The 25,633-nt window shown below is 51.3% G+C and overlaps 1 protein-coding gene across 1 annotated transcript; it reads right to left on the bottom strand.

The window, feature by feature from the left end:
- Positions 1-173: 173 nt before the first annotated feature.
- Positions 174-25,633, bottom strand: BPI (bactericidal permeability increasing protein). Its single transcript, XM_045981842.1, has 15 exons — positions 25,455-25,633; positions 22,746-22,860; positions 21,335-21,463; positions 19,763-19,924; positions 18,447-18,510; positions 16,247-16,310; positions 14,822-14,913; positions 11,866-12,042; positions 10,759-10,818; positions 9,194-9,361; positions 8,046-8,113; positions 5,871-5,913; positions 2,970-3,033; positions 1,839-1,915; positions 174-393 (listed from the first exon to the last, which is right to left on the bottom strand). The coding sequence occupies exons 1-15, from the start codon at positions 25,582-25,584 to the stop codon at positions 355-357; spliced, it is 1,452 nt and encodes a 483-aa protein (XP_045837798.1). The 5' UTR covers positions 25,585-25,633; the 3' UTR covers positions 174-354.

The raw sequence follows: 25,633 nt of genomic DNA, 5'->3' as shown, positions 1-25,633 counted from the left end.
ATCACACAGACCTGCACAGAAAAAGAAGCGTTTTTTTTTGCCGGGGGGTGGGTATGAAGCACGTTGAGAAATAGCGTGGTAACGACTGGAAAGCAATTCTTGGAGGCAATCTATGTGCACACTTAGCCCTTGCGGGAAACGCATGACCCCAAAAGTACACACTCCACACTTTCTCAAGGAACAAAGTTTCTGTATTTAGATCATTTCTGAATCTGAGTTCAGAGAAATTTGCAAGGGACTGTGGTTCAAGGGCTGGGGAAAGGCAGCCTGTACCCTCACAGGCACGACAGGAGTAGGTGCCAACCAGCCCGCCCTTCCTGGCAGGGCTGACGGCCTCCGACCCCCGGGAGGACGTCACCTGTAGCGAACATCTGCACCAAACAGCAGGAAATTCTAGGGAGAGAAGAGGGAGCCATCATCAGCGGAGAGTGTACCCTGGTCTCTGAGCAGGGGGCTGCTGAGGTTTCTGAAGGAAACTTGGGGAGCAGCTGACCCACCCCCACCCTGGGAAGGGTGGGCCTGTCTGTGGACACAGAGACAGGAGTGAGAGGGGGGCTCTCGGGGGTGTCGCCGCTGGGGCCTTCGTGTCAGCGGCTGCTGGCACTGTGATGCCGACTGCAGCCGGCCTGGCACCTGTTCCCCTCCCAGATGGACCTGGAGGGCCGCGGGCCACAGGCTGGGCCTTCATTTGTCATCCCTGCTTCATGGCAGTTCAAGGGACCCTTGTTCCCATCAAGGCTGCAAAACCACTTTTCTTCGCTCCTTCCTGCCCCTCACTGAGAACTTTCAGAAATGAAGAAATTACATTGTGCCATGGGGTCATTTTTTGGGTTAAGGACGAACTTGGTAAAACGTGGGGTACCCCGGGGCTCTGTGTGTGTGTGTGTGTGTGTGTGTGTGTGTGTGTGTGTGTGCTGTCTCGGCTAGTCTATGGTCTCAGCCTCGGGCATAACGTGCTCTGAAGAATTGGGGGCTGGGGGCTGGCTCACTGGATACTGGGGCTGAGGGAGAGCGGGGGAATCCGGGTGATGTGGCCGCTTCCTGCCAGGGCCACAAGGTTAGCAGGAGCGCTGCTGAGCAGGGCAAGGAAGGCAATAGTGGCTGGCAGCTCCATGGCCTAGTTACCGGCTTTGCTGGAACACACCGGACTTAAAGGGCCTCAGGGAAAAAACTGGAATTTCGTCTGGGTCTCTAGGTAGCACCAAGCCAGCAGGGATGAAAGCCAGCAGGGAAAGCTGACAGTGGGGAGGACAGAGGCCTGGGCAGGAATCCTGGAGGACTCCTGCAGGGAGGGGGAAGGAGGGGGAGGAAGGAAGAGGAAGAACCAGGAAAGAGCTACGTTGACCAGGGAGAGGGGGCTGGGAAACCAGGAAAGGGAACCTTCCAAGCTAGGAGAAGACATTCCTAACCAGTCTCAGAGGCTGTTGTGGGTCTGGCTGGGGGACAGGCAAGAGAAGGTCATCCATTCTGGGACATAAGTCTCCACTTTGTGCCTCCCTTTTTACTCCCTGGGCCTAGGGAGGCATGCCACACACACTTGTCGAAGATGTAAATGCTTATAAAAGAGGATCTGTGGCCACCAGGTGGGTTCCGTCTTTTACCCAGTGGAGTGTGGGAATGCTTCAAAGCCAATGGTTCAAAGCAGGGACCTGGCTGTGAATTTGGACTTCCCTGAAGAACTGTGTGGCTTTTCGGAGCCTGACTCTTTCTTCCCTGTTCATCAAGAGCCACCCACTTCTCAGGGTGCTGTTAGGGCAGAGAGTGCTCAATATGGGGCTTTCTGGCAACAGGTGGCTGTTGTTGAGGGACATTAGGTGACGAGGGACCTTTGGACCTACCTGGTGGGTTTCAAGCACGAGGTTGAAGAGCTGGACGTTGGCGGGCAGCGGGAGAGGGAAGCCTTCCCGCAGCCGCTCTGCAATGGAGAGTGAGGTCAGCATGAGGGGAGGGAAGGCGGAGGCCAGCCCCAGAGAGCTGGGGGAGGGGGGACAGCCTCCCTGAACCTGTGTGCCTGGCTCTGGGTAAGATCGGCAGGTACCCGCAGGCTTGAGGAGTAGGCTGTCCCGGAGACTGTCTGTCTTCACCACGCTCCAAGGACCTGGGAGCCTGGCCATCCCCCCCATCAGCCCCAAGCCCACATTCAGGAACCGTGCAAGCGTTTCCTCCAAGATGACCCTCCTGGGGGTGACGGCAGTGCTGGTGGCCACGGCCAGCGGTGGACAGCCCGAGGCGTGTGATTGGGGGTGGCTACTGGTGGGCACAGGAAGACCCTCCGTGTTTAGGGTGAACCAGAGATGGGCAGTAGCCAGGGGCCCGCTTCCCGCTGTCCGGCCATACTCCGATGTGGGACTCTAGAGAATTCTCAACTCAACACTATTCTCCCCAGGTCATTACGAAGCTACATTTGTCAAGGTAGGAAGAGGAGTTTGTGGTCTCGGTTTATAATTTCTAACTATTCTGGTCCTGCGGTCTGTGGGTCTCTCTGTGCACTCTTGCCCCTGGCTCTGCGAAGGTGAGGCTTCCATCAGCAGGTGGGGGGGTGGGGTGCTGAAGCCGAGAGCGGAGCGGGGGTTATCCTTCTTCCCTGGCGCTTCGCTCCGAGGCAGAGAAATGTGGAGGGCTCTGCCTTCAGAGCCGGGACCAAGTCCCAGCTTCATCTCTCATCTTCTCTGTGACCTGCAACAAGGCACCTGACTTCCCGAATCTCCCTTTTCCTCCCAGGACAGTCCTCATCTCATGGGGCTGTCTTAAAAACTGGGTAGAATAATAGAGGGGCACATAACAGAAGCTCAACCTGTGGGCATCCCCTTGTCTCCATTCCTTTTCCGGGTCAGGTGCCCTTTGATGTTCCTTTGAGGTGACCATCTTCCAGCCTCCATAACTTGGGCCACATATCAGGTGCCTCTAGGACTGAACACCATCCGCCTCCTCTAGGACTAAAAGTCACTCATTTCTCCAAAGCTCCTTACCGTTAACCTTGGGAATCACAATTGTGGGCAGAAGATAATTCATGATAGCCTGCAGCTCCGTGACCTGGAAATCAGGAGGATGGGACCCACGTCAGGGCACCTTGGTGTCGTCCAGCATTCTCTGCCAGCCTCCCTCCCCCGCAGGGCAACCTCAAAGCTGGGAAAACAGCTGAGTGAGGGATACAGGGAATGACGGGAAAATTCTGCAGCCCAGTCACGTCACCCAAGCGATCTCTTTTGCTCTCAAGTTTCTAAATGTAAAGCATGTTCTAGATGTAGGTTACAAGACAGAGGAAAGGAAGGTCACCAGAGTATTTAAACATGAACACCTTTGTATGAGAAAATGCACGGTCTCAGACTCTTCAGGCTACAGGACAAACTGGCTCAGCCTTTTCTGAAGTTCTATGTGCTCATGCTCAGCAAAAGCCTTAAAAATGTGTGTGCCTGGGAGCACTTGGGGGGCTTAGTTGGTTAAGCATCTGACTTCAGCTTGCGTCATGATCTCAGGGTCCTAGGATCGAGTCCCTCAGCGAGTCCTACATCGGGCCCTGCTCTCAGAAAGGAGTCTGTCCCTCTGCCTCTTGCCCTACTCTCTCTTTCTCTCTCTCTGTCTCTCTCTTAAATAAATTTTTAAAAATGTGTGTGCCTGGTGGGCCAGCAAACATGCCTGTAAGGCATTCATCCTAAGGAAATGATGTAGGGTACAGGCAAAAATTAAGATGCAAGGATGCTCACCAGAGCCATCAATTCAACTCAAACAGTAAATTAACAACAACTTACATGTCTAACGATTGGGGGATTATCTGGGGGACATGGTGGCGCTTTGGATCTAGGAAATACGATGCAACTGTTAAGAATAATATTGTAGGGGCGCCTGGGTGGCTCAGTGCGTTAAAGCCTCTGCCTTCAGCTCAGGTCATGATCCCAGGGTCCTGGGATGGAGTCCTACATTGGGCTCTCTGCTCAGCAGGGAGCCTGCTTCCTCCCCTCTCTCTCTCTCTGCCTGCCTCTCTGCCTACTTGTGATCTCTCTGTCAAATAAATAAATAAAAATCTTTATAAAAAAGAATAATATTGTAGGAATTTAATTATTCACACAGAGACATTCATGCTATATTTCTGAGTGAGGAAAAGCAGATTATTCTACTGTCCTATTGAGTATGCAGAGCAAAAGGTCAGGAAGGATATACTCCAAGTGATTAAGTGGCAAAAACAGGAATGGCTTCTATTCTTTTTGACTTGCAAATCTGTACATTCTGCTTCCTCTATAATGCAGATGTTTTACTTATACAATAGTAAAAAAAATTCAAAAATAATGTAGCTCCCTCAAGATGATTGCCTGGTGACATTAAAACTTGTAAATATGTACTTTTTTTCTTCCTGGAACAATTGAGTTTCCTTCCCCAGGCTAGAAATCCCTAGACTCCTAAAATGGGGTGCCCTTCTTTCTATGAACCTGAGAACTTTAATTTTTTGTTTTCTGCAGAAGTGGAAGTTGGTTACCAGCTGAGTCAACCCATCGTCAGAGCCCCCGCACCAATAAATCCGTAAAAATACAATGAGGTCGTTTGGGTCCTTCGATTTGTTCTAGTCTTACTGAATGGAAAAGGGCTGGCTGGCTTTCCAGCTGATTTGGAGGGCATGTTGGGATGGCCCAACTTTGGGCTTCGTGGCTTACAAAGCACCCACTTGATTGGGATCTTTGGGAGACATTTCAGGGATAGAAGGAAATGTTCTCCAGGGGTTCAACAAGAGGCCCCCCCGGGCGATTTGGACCATGGGTGGTAAGACCCTGTGGACAGAATCAGTGCACTGAGGCTTCTAATGGAAGTCACAGGGACAAGGTTCATTCAAGGCGACTGGTGAAGAGCAGTGAGCGACTATTTACTCGGGCAACTCCAGTGTCCCGGGGGGACTTAGGAGGGAGGCAGGGGGAGTCTACTCAGTCATGGTCAGTGATTCCAGGTAGTGGAATACTTCTCCTCCCTCCCCCCTGCCCTTCTCCACCTCCACACTGGCTCTGCCAATCATCCAGTTGTTCAAGCCAAAAATCTAAGGGTCCCTCTGCATCCCCCTCACCACATAGACCACCGCTCTCAGCAAGCTCCATCTAACTCCACTTCCGAAGTATGTCTCCCGTCCGCCATCTTTCTCCTCTTCCTAGACCAATGCACCTGCCTCTCACTGATACACACGGTCTGACTCTTGGCCCCTAAGTTCCATTCCCCCTCCCCTAGCCAGGGGCATCTTCTATGAAAGCCTAAATCAAATCGTGTCACCCTCTGTGTGGAGAAGCTCACTGGCTTCTCATGGCCCTTTGACCACCATCTACTCTAGGCCAGAAGTCCCAGGATGAGCTAGACTTGCCTGCCTCTCCAGCCACGTCTCCTCCTACATCCCCACCCCCAGCTCAGGTTGGCCTGCCCCACTGGCTTCCCTCCAGTCCCTGAACATGTTGAACTTGTTCTCAACACACGGCCTTGCTCCTGCCAGTCCCTCTGCCTGCAACAGATCTTCCCCTTGCTGGCTCTTTCAGCTCACATATCACCTCCTCAGAGAGGCTTTCCCTGATTCCATGATCTAACCTTCAACCCTCTCCATCCCTTGCTACCCCATCCTCATTTTGTTTTTCATGCAGGTGGAAAGGAGTATGCTTGATCTGGGGAAGATGTGAGGTCTAGAGAGGGGAAATGACTTGCCCAAAGGGCCACAGTTAGTAAGCATGGAGCAGTGACTCTAGCTGTGAGCCACAAAGCTCCTCTGGCCATTACTTCACATGCAAATTATATGCCAATGATGGAAATGATTTTTCCTCCAGAAATGATGTCAGAGTTCTGAGCAGACCGCAGGACAGTTAGCTTTAGATCAGGGAACAGGAAGCCCCTGAGGGCCTCAGACTCACCGAGAAGGGGCCAACGTCCGAGTGCTTCAGTTCTAGGAGCAGCCTGTGAGAAGGGGAGCAGAAAGCTGAGACCACCATTTGCCTGACCTGTGTTAAGAGTCCATTTGCTGGGGAGAAGGGGCCCCCTCTGGTAGATGCTGCCTGGTTTTCCCACCCAGTATCCATTCCCCTTCCTCTGGTCACAACCCCTAACAGTTCCTTTCGGGGCATCACCCATTCCCTACATTGTTAGTGCTGTGCTCTAGGGTAGGCTGGCCAAAGGGCAGAGTCCACCTCCCCTACCACAGTTATTGTTGGAAGGATGGACCTGTGACTCATGTTGGTTCAATGGGAGTTGGCCCTAGGACTTTTGAAAACACTGGTACTGAGGTGTTCTCTTTTCTCCAGGAAAACTAGGGAGCTGCTGGTGGCCATTTTTGTCACCAATAGGTGACAGCCTGATGAGAAATGAAGTCAGCATAGGGGAGAGTAGAACCAAGAAACGGAGAGAGTCAGAATCCCAAGGACATCATTTGAGTACCTGGATCCACCCTTGCCTGAAACCCTTAGACTTTTCAATCACCAGATCCAATGAATCATCCCCTCCTTACAGTCTTTAGGGCATCCTAATAGAGATCTAAAGAAATAGGGAAATAAATGGCTACTTATTGAACCCTATCACTCACTATGTTGTGTGCTTTACCCCATGGAAATCCTCTAACACCCCCAGAGGCAAGGGCCATCACTCACATTTTACAGATGAGGATACTGACACTCAGACAACTTGCCCAAGGTTACACAATGAACAATTAGCAAAGCAGAATTTCAACAGATCTCCTGATGCCTGAGCTCTTGTCTCCGATACTCTACAAAGCTTGAAAGCTCACCCTTCTTCATCAAGAGTGGGAGCCCCAGGACTCCTGCCCTGTGGACTCTCACACCCCAGGCCTGCATGTGTGAGCATCTGCTCAACCCTCACCCAGCTGTATCCTCTCTGACTCCTCTACTTGAGGCCCATGGGTGTTCAAGGAAAATTAAATCCACATGTACCCGAAACAGTAACACTTGTCAGAATGATGCCGGGAGAAATAAGCAGCGTGTAAACCTCAGGGGCCTGTCTCAAGGTTAAGAAGGACAGCTCTGTGCTGCAGAGAAGGCGGAAATGGACAGGAATGTAGGTCAAGACTCAATTTAAAACAGCGTGAGCGTGATTAAGAGGCAGATAGCAGGTCTAACCGTTGGGGTCATGGCGTGGACTCTGTAAAGTTCTCCCTTTCTCTTTCTCTGTGTGTGTCCTTCCCTCTCTCTCCCCCTTCTATGTCTGTCTCTCCATCTGTCAGTCTCTCTTTTGCTCTCTCTTTCTGTCCCTCTTTCTCTCTGTCTCTTCCCTCCCTCCCTTTATGTGTCTCTCTATCTCTGAAAATCTCTCCATGTGCCTCTGACTTTCCTGTCTCTCCCCCTTATGGTTATCTGTCTCGTTTTCGCGTGTCCCTCTCACTCCTCCTTGTTGAGCCTGTATATTCCTGGCATTCTCCACACTTCAACGCATGTGAATTCCTCATTTCACCCTCACTACAAAGCTCTTGGCAAAGAACGACCATCGGGCTTGTTTGTTTCTGTTACAGCAGCGGGCTTCTTTCGAAGCCAGGGCGACGGAAGTTTGATGTGTAAGGTGTTGGCTGAGGGGGGCTGCGCTTGGCAAAGAGGCAGCCCCCCAGCAGAGCTGGCAAACCTAACCACAGCCACTGCCATCAGGGCTCTCCTAGCACCAAGCAGCTGAACCCAGCCTACAGATTGGCCATGAAGAAATGGAGGTGGGTTTCCCACGCGCTAAGGCAGGCCCGCGACCGGGGCAGCCAAGCCCTGCTGAGGGTCGGCGCGGGGTAGAAGCACCCGTTGGGCCCGCACAGCCATGGGTCTGCCTAGGACCGAGGGGTACCCCAGGGTGCAGGACCTTCTGTGCTAACACTGGGGAACCGTAGGCAAATGACCGGTCACCTGCAGTGTGTGACCTTGGGCAGGCCACTTCATCTCTGAGCATCAACGGAGCTCTGGTGCCCACCGTGCACCATCTGAGGCTTAAACGTGATGGGTGAATGGGAGAGCAATAACATGGAGCTTGGTGTGTTGTAGGGCCATCACTGACCCATGCCCAAGGGGTGAGCGGCCACCTCCCATCTCCACGGGCTCACTTACCTGTTCAGCCTGAGCTTCCCGATAAGCCTGTCGGGCGTGCTGCCGACCTCCACGGAAAAGTTCGTGCTCTGCAAAGCAGCAATCCAAAGAGTGAAAGCCCCTGACCCAGGGGCCAGGGCCTTGGCGAGATCTCCAAGACGGGAGGGTCAGCTTCACAAAGGTGTGGCAGAGGAGCCCACTCTGCCCCCAGAGAGGAGGGGCTCTTCCTCTGGTTTGTGCTTGTTGGTGAGTCCTGGGCTGTGCACCAATTACCATTTTCTCCCACTGCCCTAGGGACTATTTCAGATCTCCAGGCCATTCACAGGGGCTGAGTGAGACTGACCTCAGGGCTGGAGTCTAGGCCAGCCCTATTCTCAAGCCATTCATTCATTCATTCATTCATCCATCAAATATTTACTAGAGTCAGAAAACTGAGGTTTCCACCTCAGCTTCCAGGCTCACTATCTGCATGATCCGGGCAGACTCCTCAGAAACCATTTAAAATGGCTAAGTGGGGAAAATGGGTCTTAAATTGAGAGAGGGCAGACTTGCCCGAGGCCCGTGAGTGCCCGCTGGTGGGGAGAGAGTCTGGCCTTCCCCTCCGTGGCCGCAGTGGGTGCCACCAAATACTCAGGGAGTGACAGAGTGAGCAGATGAAGTGAATGTGAAAATCAGCAATGGACCAAAAACTTGAATCAGGGAGGGAGGGAAGAGACAGAGAATTGAATCCACAAACGAAGGAATAAACAAAGGTATGCATAAATGAATAAGTGATGAATGAGTGAACAAACAAATATACAAATGAATACTTAGACAAAGGTATGAGTAAATGAGTAAATGAATCATGGAATAAATTAATGCACCCACGAACCAGAACAGGTCTAACATTTTCAAGTGAGCAGCCTAAGGAATCACTGAATGAATGAACAAATTCACAAATGCATACTTGAGTGACCACAGACATCAGTGAAGGAGCCTGAACCAGTACACGGATTTCAAGCCAGTGATGGAGGTCAGAATTGAACCCATGAACGCCTGCAGAAGCCAGAGGCAACTAGTATAGGGGCTCCGGTCTGAGGCCCTGGAACATCTGAATCTGGGCAGGATTCACCCTGGCCCCTCAACCCTGAGACAGTGCCCTCATCTGCCCACACCTGGGAACAGCTTACCAGTTGGAGCACGAAGAGGGGAGCCAAGGAAGAGTTCGGGAGCACAGCAAAAGCCTGGGTCTCCAGGACAGGGGTGAAGACAAGGCCAGCAGGGAGCGCGGTGAGTTGCGGTGGGGACGGGGCCCCGATGTTGAGCTGCACCGTCATGTTGGGGAACATCTTGGCCACCTGCCGTCCCCCAGTGGGGACAACAAACAAAGTGACAGTTTTATTCCACCATTTCTAAATCCCATCTTGTCTTGACCCTGCACGAACACCTCCCATGTATTCCTGTTGCTTCTTGACTAAATCCTAAAGACTGCACTCTCTGGGACTCAGGGCTTGCAGCCTCCCCTCACAGGCCTCTACCCCTTGCTCTCCAGCTCCAACCATGTGGGACTCCTTCCTGTTCCTCACATACATGACCCACTCTGTTCCCATCTAAAACACTTTGCACTCTCTGTTCCTCTGGCAGAATGCTTGTCCCCTCACTCTCTCCCAGTTTGGCTCTCTCCCTTCCTTCAGGGGTCAGCTCAAATGTCACCTCTTCACAGAGCAGCGGTAGCCTCCTGGGGGGGACTGAGGAGGGCTTTGGTGACAACCCCATCTCTTCTGGCCTCCAGTTCTCCCCCAGGTAAACTCATGGTCTCAGAAAAACAACGTGATTGTTAGGCCATAAAGCTTCCAGAGGATTCCCCTGATTCCCTGACCAGTCATGCCTCCCCACACCAGTACCCCTATATAGAAATTTCTGGAAGTAACACCACTGGAGAGGCTGTTGTGGGTTGAATGCTTGTGTCCCCCAGACTCGTATTGACGTTCTTACCCCCCCCCCCCCAGTACAGCTGTAGCTAGAGACGAGGCCCCGAAGACGTAATTAAGATTAAATAAAGTCATAGAGGTGGGGCCCTGATCTAATAGGATCTATGTCCTCATAGGGCAACAGCAGAGCGTGCCTGCTCTCTCTCCATGTGAGCTCAGAGGAATGGCCATGTGAGGACACAGCAAGGAAGTAGCCATCTATTAGCCAGGAAGAGGCCCTTACCCAAACCCAAATATCTGGGTACCTTGACCTTGGTCTTTTCAGCCTCCAGAACCCTGAGAAATACATTCCTGGTGTGGGGGCCCCCTAGCCTGTGGCCCTTTGTTATGGCAGCCCAAGCAGGCTGAGTGACCTCATCCATCCATTGACTTCATGTCTCATGGTGTGCCCTTTCTTTTGGATTGTTCTGGGTCATTCTGAAGGATCATTGTCTCTCTTCACCGGAGTGGGGCTCCGGGAGGGCAGGGATATGGTCTGCTTTGCTAGATGCCAAGAGCAGAGCCCTGGCCACGTGGCGAGCACTCAGTAAATATTTTTTGAGTGGATCAGCGCCCCCACGTCTGCCCTCATGCCTGGTCGCCTGGATGCTTGGAGCCTTTCTCTGCATGGGGGAAGGGGCCTAAGGCTGTTTCCATTCTCAGGCTCAGTTGCCTCTGGATCTGGAGAGAGAGGCTCTCCTTGGGCCTCTCAGCAGAGCTCAGTCCTCCCCGGCACTCTTGGGCTGCCTCATGAGTGGACAAAAGGGGAGCATCCTCTTTCTTACCTGGGGTATGAGGACTCCAAAAAATGTGGTCGTCAGTCGGAATTTGGATCCCTTTGGTATCTGTGGCAAGGGAAGAAGAGAAAAGGACTTTGGGGGATTACGTCAGAGATTTGGAAGGCAGATTCCATACGAGGAGTGAGAGACTGAACACACACGCAGACAGCAGCCAGCGCACTCATGACAGCAATGCTGACCCACGACGTCGCAGCCGTCAGCCCAGAACAGTCAGGATACAATCAGGGACTGCCAGCTTTCCTATTGTGTGTGTGTGTGTGTGTGTGTGTGCTGAAAATACGCTCTTCAAACTGATCATGTAGGATGTCCTGCTTCTATTAGCTCACATCCAGGACCCCCGCTCCCAAAACCTCCACAGGAGCACAGCTGTAATGGTATAAAGCCATCAAGGTCCCCCTCCTCCACGTGCATTCTTCTCTACCAAGTCCAAGTGCGGGTGGCTGACTCTGCTGGCCTGAGGAGCTCCCATTCTGGTGGTCCTGGTTACTTCCAGGGGACATGTGGGGGCTCAGCATCCCTTTGGTGTCCCTACAGAGAAGGGGAGCCCGGCCCCTCTTCCAGGAGCAGTGGGGAAGGAACACCACATGGTTGGTTACCAGGCTGTACCTGGACTCATGTCCCCATATTACAGACAGGTAAACTGAGGCCCAGAGCAGGACTCAGCCACGAACATATCGACAGAGATACTGATGATGATGATGATGACGGTGATGTGAGACTGAGACCGGATTCTGGCACGTACTTGGGCAGTGTCGGCTGTAACTTTTACCCCTCGTGGAGGACTTCCTGCCTGTTCAGCACGTGCTGACTGCTTCTCGCACATTCATACCTTATTCCACCCTCTCACACCCTCGGGAGAGAGAGATACTGGTACTGGTGTTTTACAGGCGAGGAAACAGGTTCTGAGAGGTTGAATGACTGGCCTAAGGCCACCCGGCTAGGAAAGAAGGGGCCGATATTCCAGCTTTGGTCTGGCCACCTCCAGAGGCTGGACTACGACCCCCACCACCGTGTGAACTTAGGTTCAAGCCCAGACAGCCGCTGAGCTCTGAGCCCCAGGCTCATCCCTCATCCACTCCCGCCCGGCCTTACCATGTTGTCCGTGACGATCAGGTGTAGGGCCCCTGCCTGCTGGTACACGAATCCCGCTGTGTTGAAGAAGTAGTCGGAGAGCCCCAGGTACACCATGCGGTTGTGGTCATCTGGAAAGACCAGCACCGGCGGGGCGAAGGGAGGGGAGCTGGGATGGGCCACATTGAAAAACTCCCCCTGGGGGCGGAGGAGACAAGGTGAGCCTGGGCTTCCTTCGGGAATGATAAGTTAACGTCTTCATTCCAGGAGAAAATGGGCCGAGGAGAACAATCACGCACTCAGAGAGGAGGAAGCCGTGACCAGAAACCAACAAGAGTGTCATGTGCCTCCCGGGGGCTCGTTCCTAGGGGCTTTTCCTGCCAATCCTGCAAGGCAGGTGCGAGGACGCTCATTTTGCAAGAGAGGACACTGAGCCGCAGGGAAGTGGAGTGACTGGCCCAAGGTCACTCAGGCAACACTCCCAGTGGCTCCACGGCTCAGCCCCGCCCTTGCCGATGAGCACAGAAGTGACACCAAAAGAACAAGGAGATTCTGTTTGTTCGGTGTCATCTGTCAAGTTAGCAAAATTTTAAAGAGAGAGGTAAACGGATTTTAGTGCACGTGTATTTCAAGCTCACACTCTCCAGTTTGGGGTAAGAGTGCTCCTACGCTGCTGGGGAATATATATTTAATAAGTTTCTGAAGAGCAATTTGGCAAATGCCCTGCAAGAGCAGATCCCTTATTTAGCCAGAAAAAAACAACGTTGAGTTATAAAAAAACAAATTGTAGATGGATACATATGGTAGAATACCACTTATGTAAAATTTAAAGGCATATAAAGCATACTAAGCAAGAATTATTGACACAGGCAGATACACAGTAAAAGTATAAAAACCGCAGCCTCATATCCGTGGGATTCCCTAGGGGGTACAGGGGACCCCAGGGGGGCCTCAGCGATTTATTTTTAGACTATTTCATCTCAAAAAAAAATCAGAGACAAATAGGACAAAATGGCAATATTTCTCAAATCTGGGTGGTGGGTTCTCTGTACCTTTGAATCATCTCATTATTGAAAATTAAGCACCATGACACCCGTCTTACAGAATACCATGACACTCTTAAAAATAGTAAGTGGACCCATGTGCCAGCCAGGAGCCAATTCTAATGCCTATCTTTAGATACGCATTAATAAGTGAAAGCCTGATGTGTATCCATTCATGCGAAGGGATGATTAGCAAAACCAGGTGGGTTTGCCCTTGTGTGTATGTGAACGCTTAAAACCAGGGAACGGGGAGGTTAACACTCCCCCGTGGCTCATCGCCCTTACCTCTGGGAAGGACCCTGGGGGGCCAGTAAACAGGACATTCTCATTCACTAAAAATAATTATGCATCGTTTTAATCCTTTATTCCATCGTCTCACTTAGATTTTTTTTTTTTAAGTATACTATTCGGTCTAGCAATGGCTTTTCCAGGAAATAGTCAAGGATGGGCAGAGATCCAGAAGCAAGGATGTTCATGGCAGGTCTGGTTACACGTGTGGAAAAAATGGACAGAGACCAGATGTCCCAGAAGGTGGCACTGTCCACGAACCGTATCCCAAGCTGTCCATCGGAAAGACCCAAGAGCCAGTAAAAGGGCTGCTGGAGGACGATTCATGGGAAGATGTTCACGTTACACTGTTGTGTTTTGAAAAGTTGTGAGATAGTATGTATAACACAACTCATATAAATACAGGTATGGGTGTACTTATCCCTATGTCTATATATGTGGGGTTTTTTATGCATATGCATGGGTGTGTGTGTGTGTGTGTGTGTGTGTGTGTGTGTGTGTGTGTGATTTCCTAAGTCTTGGTAGAGACAGGTTGGAGGGAACTAATCTGTGTGTCAATAGTGTGTATCTCTGAGTTGTAATATTTGGGTAATCTCTCTCACTCTCCTTCCTCCCTTCTTTCTTTCCTATTTATTTTTCTGCTCCTCTGCAGTTTCTAGATTTTCTGTTTTATATCAAATGTGTCTTAGAACAAAAAAAAAACAGTAACAAGTCTCCTATTTATTTCTCTGCTCCTCTGCAGTTTCTAGATTTTCTGTTTTATATCAAATGTGTCTTAGAACAAAAAAGTAAACAGTAACAAACAAGTCAGTCACCAACTGTGGAGAGACTGAATGAGGAACATCCAGAGGGAATCCAGAGGTGGGACCTACTCCAGCTGGGGCAGTCAGGGAAGGCAGCTGTGGGAGAAATATCCACGCACAGACCCACCTGGAGTGTAAGAAGCAAGTGCGGTGGAGGGGGGAATGCCAGGGAAGGCAGTTCAGGGGGAGGGAAGGAGTAGGGAAAAGGCCCTAAAGTGGGAATGACTTTGGTGTGTTGAGGAAGTACAAGTCCAGTGAGTCTGGTTGGAGGACGGCGAGTGAGGGGTAAGTGGCATGAAACGAAGCTCCGTCCATCCAACCACCCATCCAATCAAAATATTTCCTAAGCAGCTAATAGATACCAAGCACATCTCCAGGTGCTACACCAGCAATCAGGAACAAAGCAGCCACAGCCCTTCCTCTTTCATCACAGAGGGATACTGATATGTGACTCTGTGTGTGCGTGTGTACGTGTGCGTGCACACGTGCGTGTCGAGGAGGGTGTTAGTAATAAGTGATGCGAAGAAAAATGGAGCAGGATATGGAAGGAAAGGAGGGAACTATTTCAGTGAGTGTGGTCTGGGAAGTTCTCTCTAGGGAGAGGGATGTTTGAGGAAAGACTGGAAAGATGGAAGGGAGAGCTTATGTAAATATCTGGGTGAGAGCTTCTGGGCAGAAGAAGGAGCAAATGCAAAGGCCCTGGGGAGCGAGCATGCATAGGGTGGCTCAGGAGTAGTGAGGCCAGTGTGTCTGTAGCAGGGAGAAGGAGCCGAGATGAGAATGATGTGGAGCCCTGGGAGGGTCCAAGACAAAGGCCTGAGGGTCCCTCCATGTAAGTCTCACCTTCAGCTGCCCATCCAGGTTGTCAGCTGTGACTGTCGGAGGGGCCACCAGTGAGTAATTGATCCCAGCGACCTTGTCTATTTTGGTTGTCACTAGAGGGGAAGAAGACCGACCATGAGCTGGCTCTGCATGGCAGCATCTTTGGGGCCCGAGATGCAGTGTCGGCATCACCCAAAGTTGAATCAAGAACTGCAGTGACGGTTCCATTCCCTCCTCCTCCAGGGAGCCCTCCTGAGGGAGGGGAATGAGCCCATACCCCACATAAACAGACATCGTCTCCATCCCTTCTTTCAGCAGCCCTGAGATAGAGTCAAGGAGCAGAGGGCTTGAACTGAACTCTCTGTGACTTTGGACAAGTCCTTTCATGCCACTTTTTGTCATTTGTAGAGCAAGATAATATTAGTGACCTCACAGATGTCCTGTGCGTGGTAGGGGATCTGAAGCTGAAGGGACCATTACTAGCAGTGATAATAACCCAGGCAGAGCCCAGGCTGGCTCAGGTCCCAATGGTTTCTGTGTTTCTCAGCGGTCATCAATGATAATTCAATAAACACCGGTCCCTCCTTAAGCCCTCCTTTCCTGAGTTAGAGGGGGATGAAATGAGGCTCAGAAAGGTAACTTGTCCAAGACGTCACAGCAGGTGACTAATGGATCTGGGACTCCAACCCACATCATTTTCCTGTCTGCTGAAGGCAAACCGCAGACACTGCAAGTCCCTGGGGGGCTGGGGAGGTGTCTGGGGACGGAGGCACCTTAAACATGCTCACACTGTGCCGCCGAGCCTCCTCTGCAGGGAGGGAGCCCAGGTAAGTTTGGGGCCCAGGCTCAGGAGGAAGAAAACCTGAATTTGGATCCTGTATCTGCTTCTTTCTGGCTCTGTGACCTTGGGCAAGCCACGGTTTCTTTCTGAGCCTCAGTTTCCACCGTGGTAAAATGGGGGAGAAAGCACCAACCTCCACGGGGGTGTTGGGAAGCCAGGAGGAGACAGTTCTGCGGGGTGCATGGCTCATGGCAAGGGCTGGCCAGGGGGAATCCTCCCCTCATTGACAGCAGCTTGTCACAGTTTACCACGTACTTAGGGATAGAGAGAATTGCCATTTTAAAACTATGAAAACTGAGGCCCAGAGAGGCGAAATGATCAGCCTCAGATCTCAGGCCAGTTATGTGTGTCAGCCTCAGAGCTGGGAGCATTTGGTGGTTTGGCCCCTGCATGGGTAGGGGATTGACTGGGTGTGGGCTGCTCTAGCACTTGCCACAAGGGCTGGGCCCACGGGCATCTGATGCCAACTGCCATCTGCAAATAATCTGTTCTACCCACTCCTTCCCCTGGCCCTAGCCAGTCTGGGAAACTTGCTGACTCCCAGCACATAGTCCTTTATCCCTGTTCCTCTCCCCCTTGTATCCCTTGTATCGCTGTGACCTCACCTCGCAGTGTCTTTAAATAAGACTGCAGCTTGGAGGACACGGAACTGGTCACCACCTGGCAGATCTGGAGAGAATCAAAGAAGTGATCAGTGAGGGTTGCCCACAGTGGAGACTGTCCTTTGTGAATCAGGAATCTGACATGTTTTCCTTTCCTTGAATGTTTCTTTGAAGGAGGGAGGGAGGGACGGTAGGAGGGAAGACTAGAAATGTAGGAGGGAGAACATTAGTTTCCCGAAGCATGTTTCTATCACAGCAGTCTTGTGATTCTGCATGCCCCAAGAATATCATCCTCCAGGAGCCTGTGCCTCTGCCACATGGCCCCCGGGTGGGGGATGGGGAGCAGCACATCCAGGAGCTGGAGCCTAGCTGAACACCTAGGCTACTGCCCTCCAAGGCTGCTCACTCAGGAGGGCCACCAGATGGCTCCAAACCACAGCAAATCATACCACAGCCCAGAGCCTGGCTTCCTGCTGCTGCCCCTCTGTGCTTCATCCTACCTGCCTTCCCCACTACCCCCCAGAGACCACTGCGCATCCCTCAGATACCTAGTCTTCACTCTGCATTCCTGGGGAGCCAACTGCCCAGCTCATACCTCTCCATTTCCAGCCCTTGCTACTATCATGGACACCTTGGCACCTCCTTTATCTATCCCTCCATCCATCCATCCCTCCATCCCTCCATCTATCCTGCCACTCAAGCCAGTACTTTCTCCTAAAAGATCTTGTTATGCTTAAGAGCTTTACCTCTGAGGCGGGATGGCCTGGGTTTGAACCCAGGAATCTCACTTCCCTCTCTGTGCCTCAGTTCACTTATCTGCAAAATGGGGAAAATCATGACACCCCCACCCCAGCATAAGGAATTTGTGTGGGTTAAGTGCTAGATCCTTGTAGAGTTCTAGGCATCATGCCAAGCCCACCCCATGTCTGTAGTACCCTCTTGTTCCTTCTCCCCATCACCACCGCTATCTGACAGCAGCGCATTCTTACTTCTTAGCTTGGCTGCTTTTAAGGGGCCACGCTTATGGTGTCATGAAGAAATACTCTGTTTTAATAGTTCCAGTGTTAAATGTAACTTTCCCCTCTTACTGTTACTTAATTACAAAGACAGTTGAACCATGCGTTAGCCAGGCTAGGGGGTGAGCCCACCACCTGCGTCACCTCAGTAATCCTTCCAGCAGCTTGGTGCCGGAGGTATTTGTGTCCCCAATTTACAGATAGCAAAACTGAGGTTCTGATATATGCTCAAAGTTACAAAGCTAGTTAGGCCCTGGGGCCAGGACTAAAACTCAGAGATTCTGACTCTAAAACCCATTCTATGGTCTACTGCGTTATTATGCATTGTGACAACCATGCACTGTTTTTTGTTTTTGTTGTTTTGTTGTAAGACTTTGATAGAATGCCTTCAGACTGATGATCTGGTTTGACTGATATCTCCCTACTCCCACAGTCAGTGCCTTTGCCTGGGAACCAGTGGCTCCCATCCAGATGACCATATAGCTTCCTCAGTCTCCCTGACACACCTTGCCCCATCTTCTGGTTTCTCCAGTCATTCTCATGGCAGCCACAGAAATTTCTCTAAAACACAGATCTGGCCAGGTCACTCCCTTGACTCATATCTTCAATGACTCCCTACTGCCTTTGACTCACTTGGCCTGTGAGACACACTAGGGCATTCCTGGGAGCTAATGGTTCATTCATGGAAAACCAGTCCAAGGAATGGCCCCATTTCTGAGCTGAAGAATCTGGTCTGGGTGGATTCAGGGTGAGGGCAGGATTGCGAACGCTGGTTGGTACCAGTTCCAGCCTTAGGGAACAGTTTGCTGGCACTCTAGCCTAGCAGCTTCCTCAATGGAACATCAACCCCCTTCCAGAAGGGGGTTTGGGGTGCGGCAGGGATTGGGGAGTGGGCCAGAGGGCTTTGAGAAGGGCGTCCGGGGCAGGGGAGCCAAGAGAAGGTGGTTCGCCTGAAGGGAGGAATGGGGGAGGAAGAGCGGGGGTGGTCCAGCGGGAGTGGGGCAGGTGTGTTGTGGCTGTGTGCTGGGACCCTTTCTTGGTTCTTGCTGGACACCTCATGACTGGTTTCTAAGTTAGACGCATGATTTCAAAGAGCCGTGAGGACCACTTCCGGTCCTCTGGGGCGAGAGCAGAAGAATCCAGAGCTGTGTACACTGAGAGCCCCACCCTCTCTGAGCCCATCTTACCTTGCTCTCCATGGTCTTTCGGATTGAAGACTCAATTTTTTTGTGGAAGAGTTGGATCAGCCACCTGGAGATTGACATGTGAGGACAAGCATGAGGCTTCCCAGGTGTCCCTGGGCTGCATTCGGGATCCTGCCTCATGTGGAAAGCCTTCCACCCTCTTCCAAATAGCCTAGGCACCCTTGTTCCTGGACTTTAACTGCAGACACACACACACACACACACACACACACACACACACACACCCATTAGATACTTGGCCCTCTGGGTGCAGTGACTCGTTAATGAGTTTATTTCCTCAATTGGTGCATAGCTGCCCCATCCCCAGTCCCGGTCTCAGCCTCTTTCCTCACTACTGCTCTCCCTCTTGGCACTCCAACCATACTGTTCTGCTGTATCCTCTTGTGTTCTGTGCTGCCTCCCACCACAGGGCTTTTGCACATGCTGTTCCTGCTATTTAAAACACCCCCTGTCTGCAACATCCACCTAATTAACCCCTGCATCTTCTTTTCATTTCAATTCAAATGTCATTTCATCAAGGAAGAACCAGCCAGTCTCCAGACTAGGTCAGATTCTCCTGCTCTATGTGTTGGTAGCACTTTGTACCTCTTTTTCTTATTTCTTCCATCCTTTTGTAATTCGTTGTGAGCCATTGCCTAGCGCAATGATTTGATTAATGTCCATACTCCCCACTGGACAAGAAGCTTCAAGAGAACAGGGACTGTATGGCTAAGAGTCTGCAGCCAGATAGTTCTGAGCTGAATCCCTTTTCAACCCTCGCTAGGTTGGAAAATTCAGGATATTTCCTATTCTCTCTCTGCCTTGGTTTTCTCCTCCAAAAACAGGGTTCATTGTGTGGGTTGGTTGAGACGATTCACAAGCTTAAAGGAATTCTTGGCACACAGTGACGCATGCCACTGATGTTAGCTACTGCTAAATTTTAATTGGCTATTACTATTTCTCGGGCACGAGCCTGGTGCACAGAAGATGTTTAGATGACATTTGTTGAGAGGATGCATAAATGCCTACGGATTGGTGGTGAGGACTGTAGAGTTTAATGCACGTCAAGTAGGTAGCCCAGAGCCAGGGAGTGTCATATGTGCTCAGTAAACCTGTTGAATGGAGGCTGGATGAACAAGTGACTCCTTGAGGCAGGGAGAGGGTCTGCTCTGTCCGCGGACCCTGTCCTCCCCCACACCTGGGCCCCTGGAAGAGACCTGGCAAGGAGGGGGCACTTGGCATGGTTTCTGAATACACAGGTGATTAGGACGGTGCTTCTGGAGGTCCCTCCTCCCACCCACCATCCCAGGAGATCATACCCCAGCTTGCCGCCTGAGATGTGCACGTTGATAGCATTGATCTGGTTGCTGCAGCTGGAACAGGTGGCAGTGGGGAGGCCCGAGGAGGGGTCAAAGCCCAGCTGCAGACCAGCCGAAATGGAGATGCCCTCCACACTCAGGTCAAAGTTGCCGCTGGTTTTGCTGAAGGAAAACACGGATGAAAGAATTGGAGCAAGCATTTTCTTCCCCGCTGCCATTCAAACGGCAAGCCTGGGCTGGTAGGTAGGTTTTGCTGTTTGAGATGGTGTTCAGAGAGGGGAGGCAGCCTGCTGGAGGTCACACGGCACTCAGGGAAGTGTGGGTCCATGTCTGCCCAGCAGAACGCTGTTCTTACCTACTGCCTCTGCCCTTGCCAGTGGCTTTGGGTGTCTTAACTGCTCTGAGGTCCAGTTGCTTCCCTAGACCCTTGGCCAACAGTGAAACATTGGTTTTGCCCTTAAAACACTGGGAGCTTGGGGTGGGGCTGTCAGAGACTTTCATTAATTAATGCTCTTATTCATGCAATGGGGTTAATAACTCCTCCTCGTTTCAGGGATAAAACAAGTTTGGGTAAGACAGTGGACCTAAATGTATTTTGTCAACCCTCTTTCAATATGATGAAGTTCTGTTATTTATTGATTTTTTTTGCCATCAGTGAGTGAAATGATAGATGCAAAAGAGCCCATGTAAAGAATCAAGGGATTCTTACTGTGGAGAAGGGACAGACCCAGCAGTCCTTGTATGGGAGGGCAGATTCTGGTCCCTCTCCCCAGAGTGCCTTCTCCTCCCTCCATTTTGCCCCCAGACTCCTCACCAAGAAGTCTCTGAAGTGATCGGTCATTCTGAGCCGCCATCACCAGAGGGCAGGCTCACCATGCGGTGAACCCAATATGTAGCTTTGGAGCTGTAGTTTGGATGATTTGCCTCAATGTTTCACCCCTTTGCCTATCTTGGGGGCACCTGTGTGCATTTCCAGGCTCTTGACTTTGGACTTGACCACGTGAATTACTTCGGCCAATGGCGTACGAATAGAACTGACCATAGTCCACTTCTGAGTCTAAGCCTTAAGGGGACCTGTTTGTGTGTCTGTCATCACCAAGCATCTGCTCTGAGTAGCCCACTGGTCTAAGGACGAGGAGGAAGAGATACACATAGAGCCCTCTGGGTGCAGTGACTCGTTGCTGCTTCAACTGAGCCCAACCCAGATCAGTGGAACCCCAGCCGACACATAGATATGTAGTGATAATATGAGGCTGAGTTTGGGGTGTTTCGTTACACAACAATAGCCAACTGATAAAGGGGCAAATGAAAGGTCCCACTTAGCCTTCCATCCTAAGCCACATGTACCAATTCTTGAGACTGTCTCACATTGTGATATGGGCAAATGCTCAGCAATTAATCAAGGCTATGTTGAAACTTCACAGGTGAAAAATGCCCCCAGGAACCCTCTGGGGACAAGAGGTGGTGGGTAAGGCAAAAATTGGGCATTCCCATGATCCTGGCTCTCATCCTTTCCAAATGTCACCAAGAGCTCCCCCGCACACTCAATAAACCCCAAGCTTGGAAACTCACATGAATTTCTTTCGTGCCTTCCATTTTCCACTGATCTTGATATTGGCATTACTGATGGAGAGATCAAGGCCCTTATCGGGCGCTAGTCTTATGTGGGAACTGGGAAGCTGGAATCCACGAATAACCATGCTGTGAAGAAGAAACGCTCCATTAGCCTCCTGGGGGCCCACACAAGAACTCAGTTAATGGTTAGTGCAGACTCACCCCTTCCCCCACCCCTGTACCCCATCCATTTCAGGAGAACCCAGAAGCTACGAGAGCAGCCTTGGGCAGAGTAGCTAGGCTTTAAAGTCAGACAAATCTGCATTAGAATCCTGTTCACCAGTATACTATTGTGTGACCCTGGGTATGTCACGTCATCATCCTGAGCCTCGGTTTTCTCATCTGTAACTTGGGCGCAATAATCTCCATCTTGCAGGAAGTGTGACAATCCATGAGGATGATACAGGTAATCTCAACAGACGGCAAGTTCTGTAAAAGGCTGGAATGTGTCTCTCTCGGTTCACTATTCTAGCAAAGCCTGTTGTGGCACACACATAGTAGGTCCTCAAAAATATTTGTTGAATGAATAGGTGTATAAAATTCTGTAGAGGACATTTTCTGCCCAGGACCCACACCCCCTTCTTGTGGTAACAGAACTGTCTTTTTACTTTGGGGGAACCCCCCCAACATCTAGTATATGTCGCTCCAAAGAAAGTTGACTTCACCTCCGCTTTCGTGGAGTGGAGCTTTGACCTCGGGCACAAGCTAGTTAGTGTGGGCTATCCACTGGCCACAGTGATTGGTTCAGGGTTGTGTGCATAACCGAAGATGGGACCATCACAGGGAATTTAGGGTTTGTGCTCGGGTTGCAAGGGAAAAATGTTCTGTCTCCACAGGATTCTCGGTGCTGGTGGCCATCTTGCATCTTCGAGGGGACACCCTATCTGGGATTAGACCTTCCCAAAGGAAGCAATGTTGGAAAGTGGCAAGGCAAAGACGTCCAATGGGTCCAATGTCCAATTGGACATTGTCCCTGGGTCCAGGGTCCAATGACATTTGGGCTTTTCTCAAGCTGAACCCAAGGCCAGACTATTCCAGAGACTTCTCATACATGTGAGCCAATAAATTCTAGCCTGGGCCATTTTGGAGTAGGCTTCCTGTCCTTGAACCCTCATCCATCTTCCAAAATCCTACTTGTTATATGAGCCTGCCATAGAGTTTGGGCATTCATGACACATTCCTCCGGCCTTGAGAGTCATGGTAAATACCTTCTTTGGCCTCCTCCACACTCAGCTTCGGGGATTATATCCCCTCGGGGTGGTGTCAACCCTCCTTTGTAGATCCTAACTTCTCTGAGTTTAGGAATCTGGGGCTGTATGATTCTCACTACAAGTTCTGTACGCTAAGGATTGAACTCCATGGGTCTCACCTGTAGAATCTATAATGCCCTTTCCCAAGATGCTTGACCTTGAAGCTTCCTGAGAAATCGGGTATCTTGATCTTCTCCAGCTCCTTCTGCAGCATGGCCACTCCTTGCTGGCAGGCTGAGGGGTGAGAACAGGGGCGATGGTCAGAGGCTCCACCTGTCCCTGTCCATACTGGGGGTCAGTGAGGGTTTTCTGAGAAGGCTCAGATGGCAAATATCTTTCGCTTTGTGGCTCCTACTGTCTCTGTCACACCCACCCCGCTCTGCTGTGATCGCAGGAAAGCAACCAGAGACAATCGGTACGTGAATGGGTGTGGCTCCGTTCCAATGAAACTTTACTGATGGACACTGGAATTTGAATTTCATATAGTTTTCACATGTCGTGACTTTATTATTCTTGTGGGTTTTTTTCCCCAACCATTTAAAAATGTAAAAAGTAAATGCCATTCTTAGTTCCAGGGCCATACCAAAACACAGGGTGGGCCAGAGTTGGCCTGAGGGCTGTCATTTGCCAATCCATGGTCTAAAATACTGCCTCAAACACCCAGTCATGTGTTCTAGTGGTCTTTCTGGAACACTGACTCTGAGCCACCTTTAGCTCTATGCCCTCATAGGCACCCCATCTCCCTGACTTTTGGCCTCTCTCTCTGTAGGAACTTTGCTTGCATCATTCCTTTTTTTTTTTTTTTTTTTGGCGACCCTGCCGGGACTCGAACCCTTGCTTGTGCCATTCCTGTGGCCTGGGAGACCTTTCCCTCCCACCTTCACCTGGTCAGCTTCTACTCAGCTGGACCATCACTTCCCCCAGGAACTTGCTCTGAGCCAGCAGATGGGAGCAATCCTCCTGTCATCATTCTCACAGTGCATTTCCCTAGGAGTCCCCTTTACTGTTGGGGACTGTACATCTCTTCATGTGACTTTGGGGTTGCTCTCTCTCCCCGCTGCCAGAGACAAGCCCTCTGAGCCTTGCAGTTCCGTCTGTTTGATTTACGAAAGCGGCCCCTGCATTTACCACACTGATCAGCACTTACTATTAGGAAGCCCCCCTATTTGTGGAACGAATAAATGAACGAGTGAATGCCAATGTCAGGAACCCTGCCATTAGTCATTAAGTAGCTAGCACCATCCAAGAACCAGCTGGAAGGCAAGCACGTTACTTGAGAAAGAGGAAGTAGTAAGAAGAGGGAACCCAGGCACTGTGTTTTCCGGCACCACCATTTATGTGTGCGGGGCGCTGTCCTGGGCTCTGTACCTGTACGAAGGGATTGAATCTGAAAAATCCCAGGAGGTAGATCCCGTTACCACCCCCAATTCACGGGGGGGGGGCAGCTGAATTTGGGGAGAGTGGCCACATTTCCCATTCAGCTGATAAGGAATGGGTCAGGATTTGAATCCAGGTCCTGTGGTCCTGGAACCAAGGCACTAGGACAGTTCTCCCGGGGATTCAAACGTAGGCAGTGTAGACATAGTCACAGACAAGAGGAGAAGGAAGATGCGGGATGGCAAGGACCAACGCGGGTCGGCTGGGGCCAGGTCTTAAAAGGTCTCAAATGCCATGCCAAAGGGTCAGGCTATCCTCTGAGGACTGGGACATGAGCAAATGTGCCGCGTTTCAGGAAACCCACTCTGGCAGCCACATGGGGAAGATTGAGGCTCTTGTGACAGAAAACAACACTGCCCAGTTTAAAGGCTAAGCCCAGGCCTCTGCTCCCCGGAAACTTCAGGCTACTCATTGTCTTATCTCCGAGCTCACATGGAGACTTCTATCTGCAGCCCTGGGATTCAGAGGCGTCCCATCATGTACCCCCAGAACCCTGTTCTGCATCCCTAGTGGGACCCCAGCTGATAAGGCTCTGCTTTCTCCTTGGTCTGATTCCTCTGTGGCTGGCTCTCCCACACCAGCCCACCGTCCGTCTCTCCGCCACTGGAGACGACATCAAGGAGCCCCACGCGGGGACGTGAGCTAAGACTGGAGGTCTGCTCCAGACCACCCACTTCCAGTCCCTCCTCCAAGCTTCAGTTTACTCATCTGTGAATTGTTGCCAGTAACAATATGTCCCACCCAGGGCCGACATAAAAATGAAAGGAGATCGGGTGTGTAAAGTGCCTGGCACAGATCTAAGCAGGTCAGCACGGGGCTGTCCCAGGCCACGCTTTCCTCAGTCTGGGCCCGAGTGAGTAGCCTGGAGGGAACCTCTCTGGGGGATCCAGATGGGTCACGTGCACAGTATGGCTGTGCCAAGCTCCTGCCCTGGGGGAGACCTTGAGGAACACCCTCCTCTTTCTCCCCCTCCCCATCACTCAGCCTCCTCACCGGTTCTGCCTGGGCTCTGCCCACAATGGAGACCGAGCCAGAGATCTCAAGGCAAATGACAGGATGGAGAACCAGGTCTGAAGGGAAGAGAAGGGCCTAGAAGCCTGAGTTGGCAGCTGGGTAGAGAGAGGGAAGGGACTGCGAGGACCCTTGGGGGCCTGAGCACTGGACTTGGAGTCCTCCAGACCAGCACTCTGACCCCACACTGCCACTTTGCAACTCTGTGACCTTGGATAACTCCCCTGGTCTCAGTTTCTTCATCTATATGGGGGGTGGGTGCTAAAAGGATTGAGGAGCAGTGAGCAGTCCATGCACTGGATTTAAAGGGCTGCACACAGCAGGTGCTCAGTAAGTGCTCCTTAGGGACAGAAGAGGAGGAAAGGAAGGCATCTGATTACCGTAGTCCAGGCCTTTCTGGGTGATCCTGGCCACGACGCCAGGGTTGGTGGTCGCGATCACAGCTGTGCTCAGGGTGGTCAGCACCAGCAAGCCTGCCCACCTCAGCGCGCCGTCAGGCTCTCTGGCCATGTTTTCGTCCTCCGCAGCTGCCAAAGCCTGGAGGCCTTGGAGGGGAGCC

This window comes from Meles meles, chromosome 16 (genome assembly GCF_922984935.1).
Source record: "Meles meles chromosome 16, mMelMel3.1 paternal haplotype, whole genome shotgun sequence".
Classification (NCBI taxonomy): domain Eukaryota; kingdom Metazoa; phylum Chordata; class Mammalia; order Carnivora; family Mustelidae; genus Meles; species Meles meles.
The sequence above is the reverse complement of the archived record's forward strand: the minus strand, read 5'-3'. Positions and strand labels throughout refer to the sequence as shown.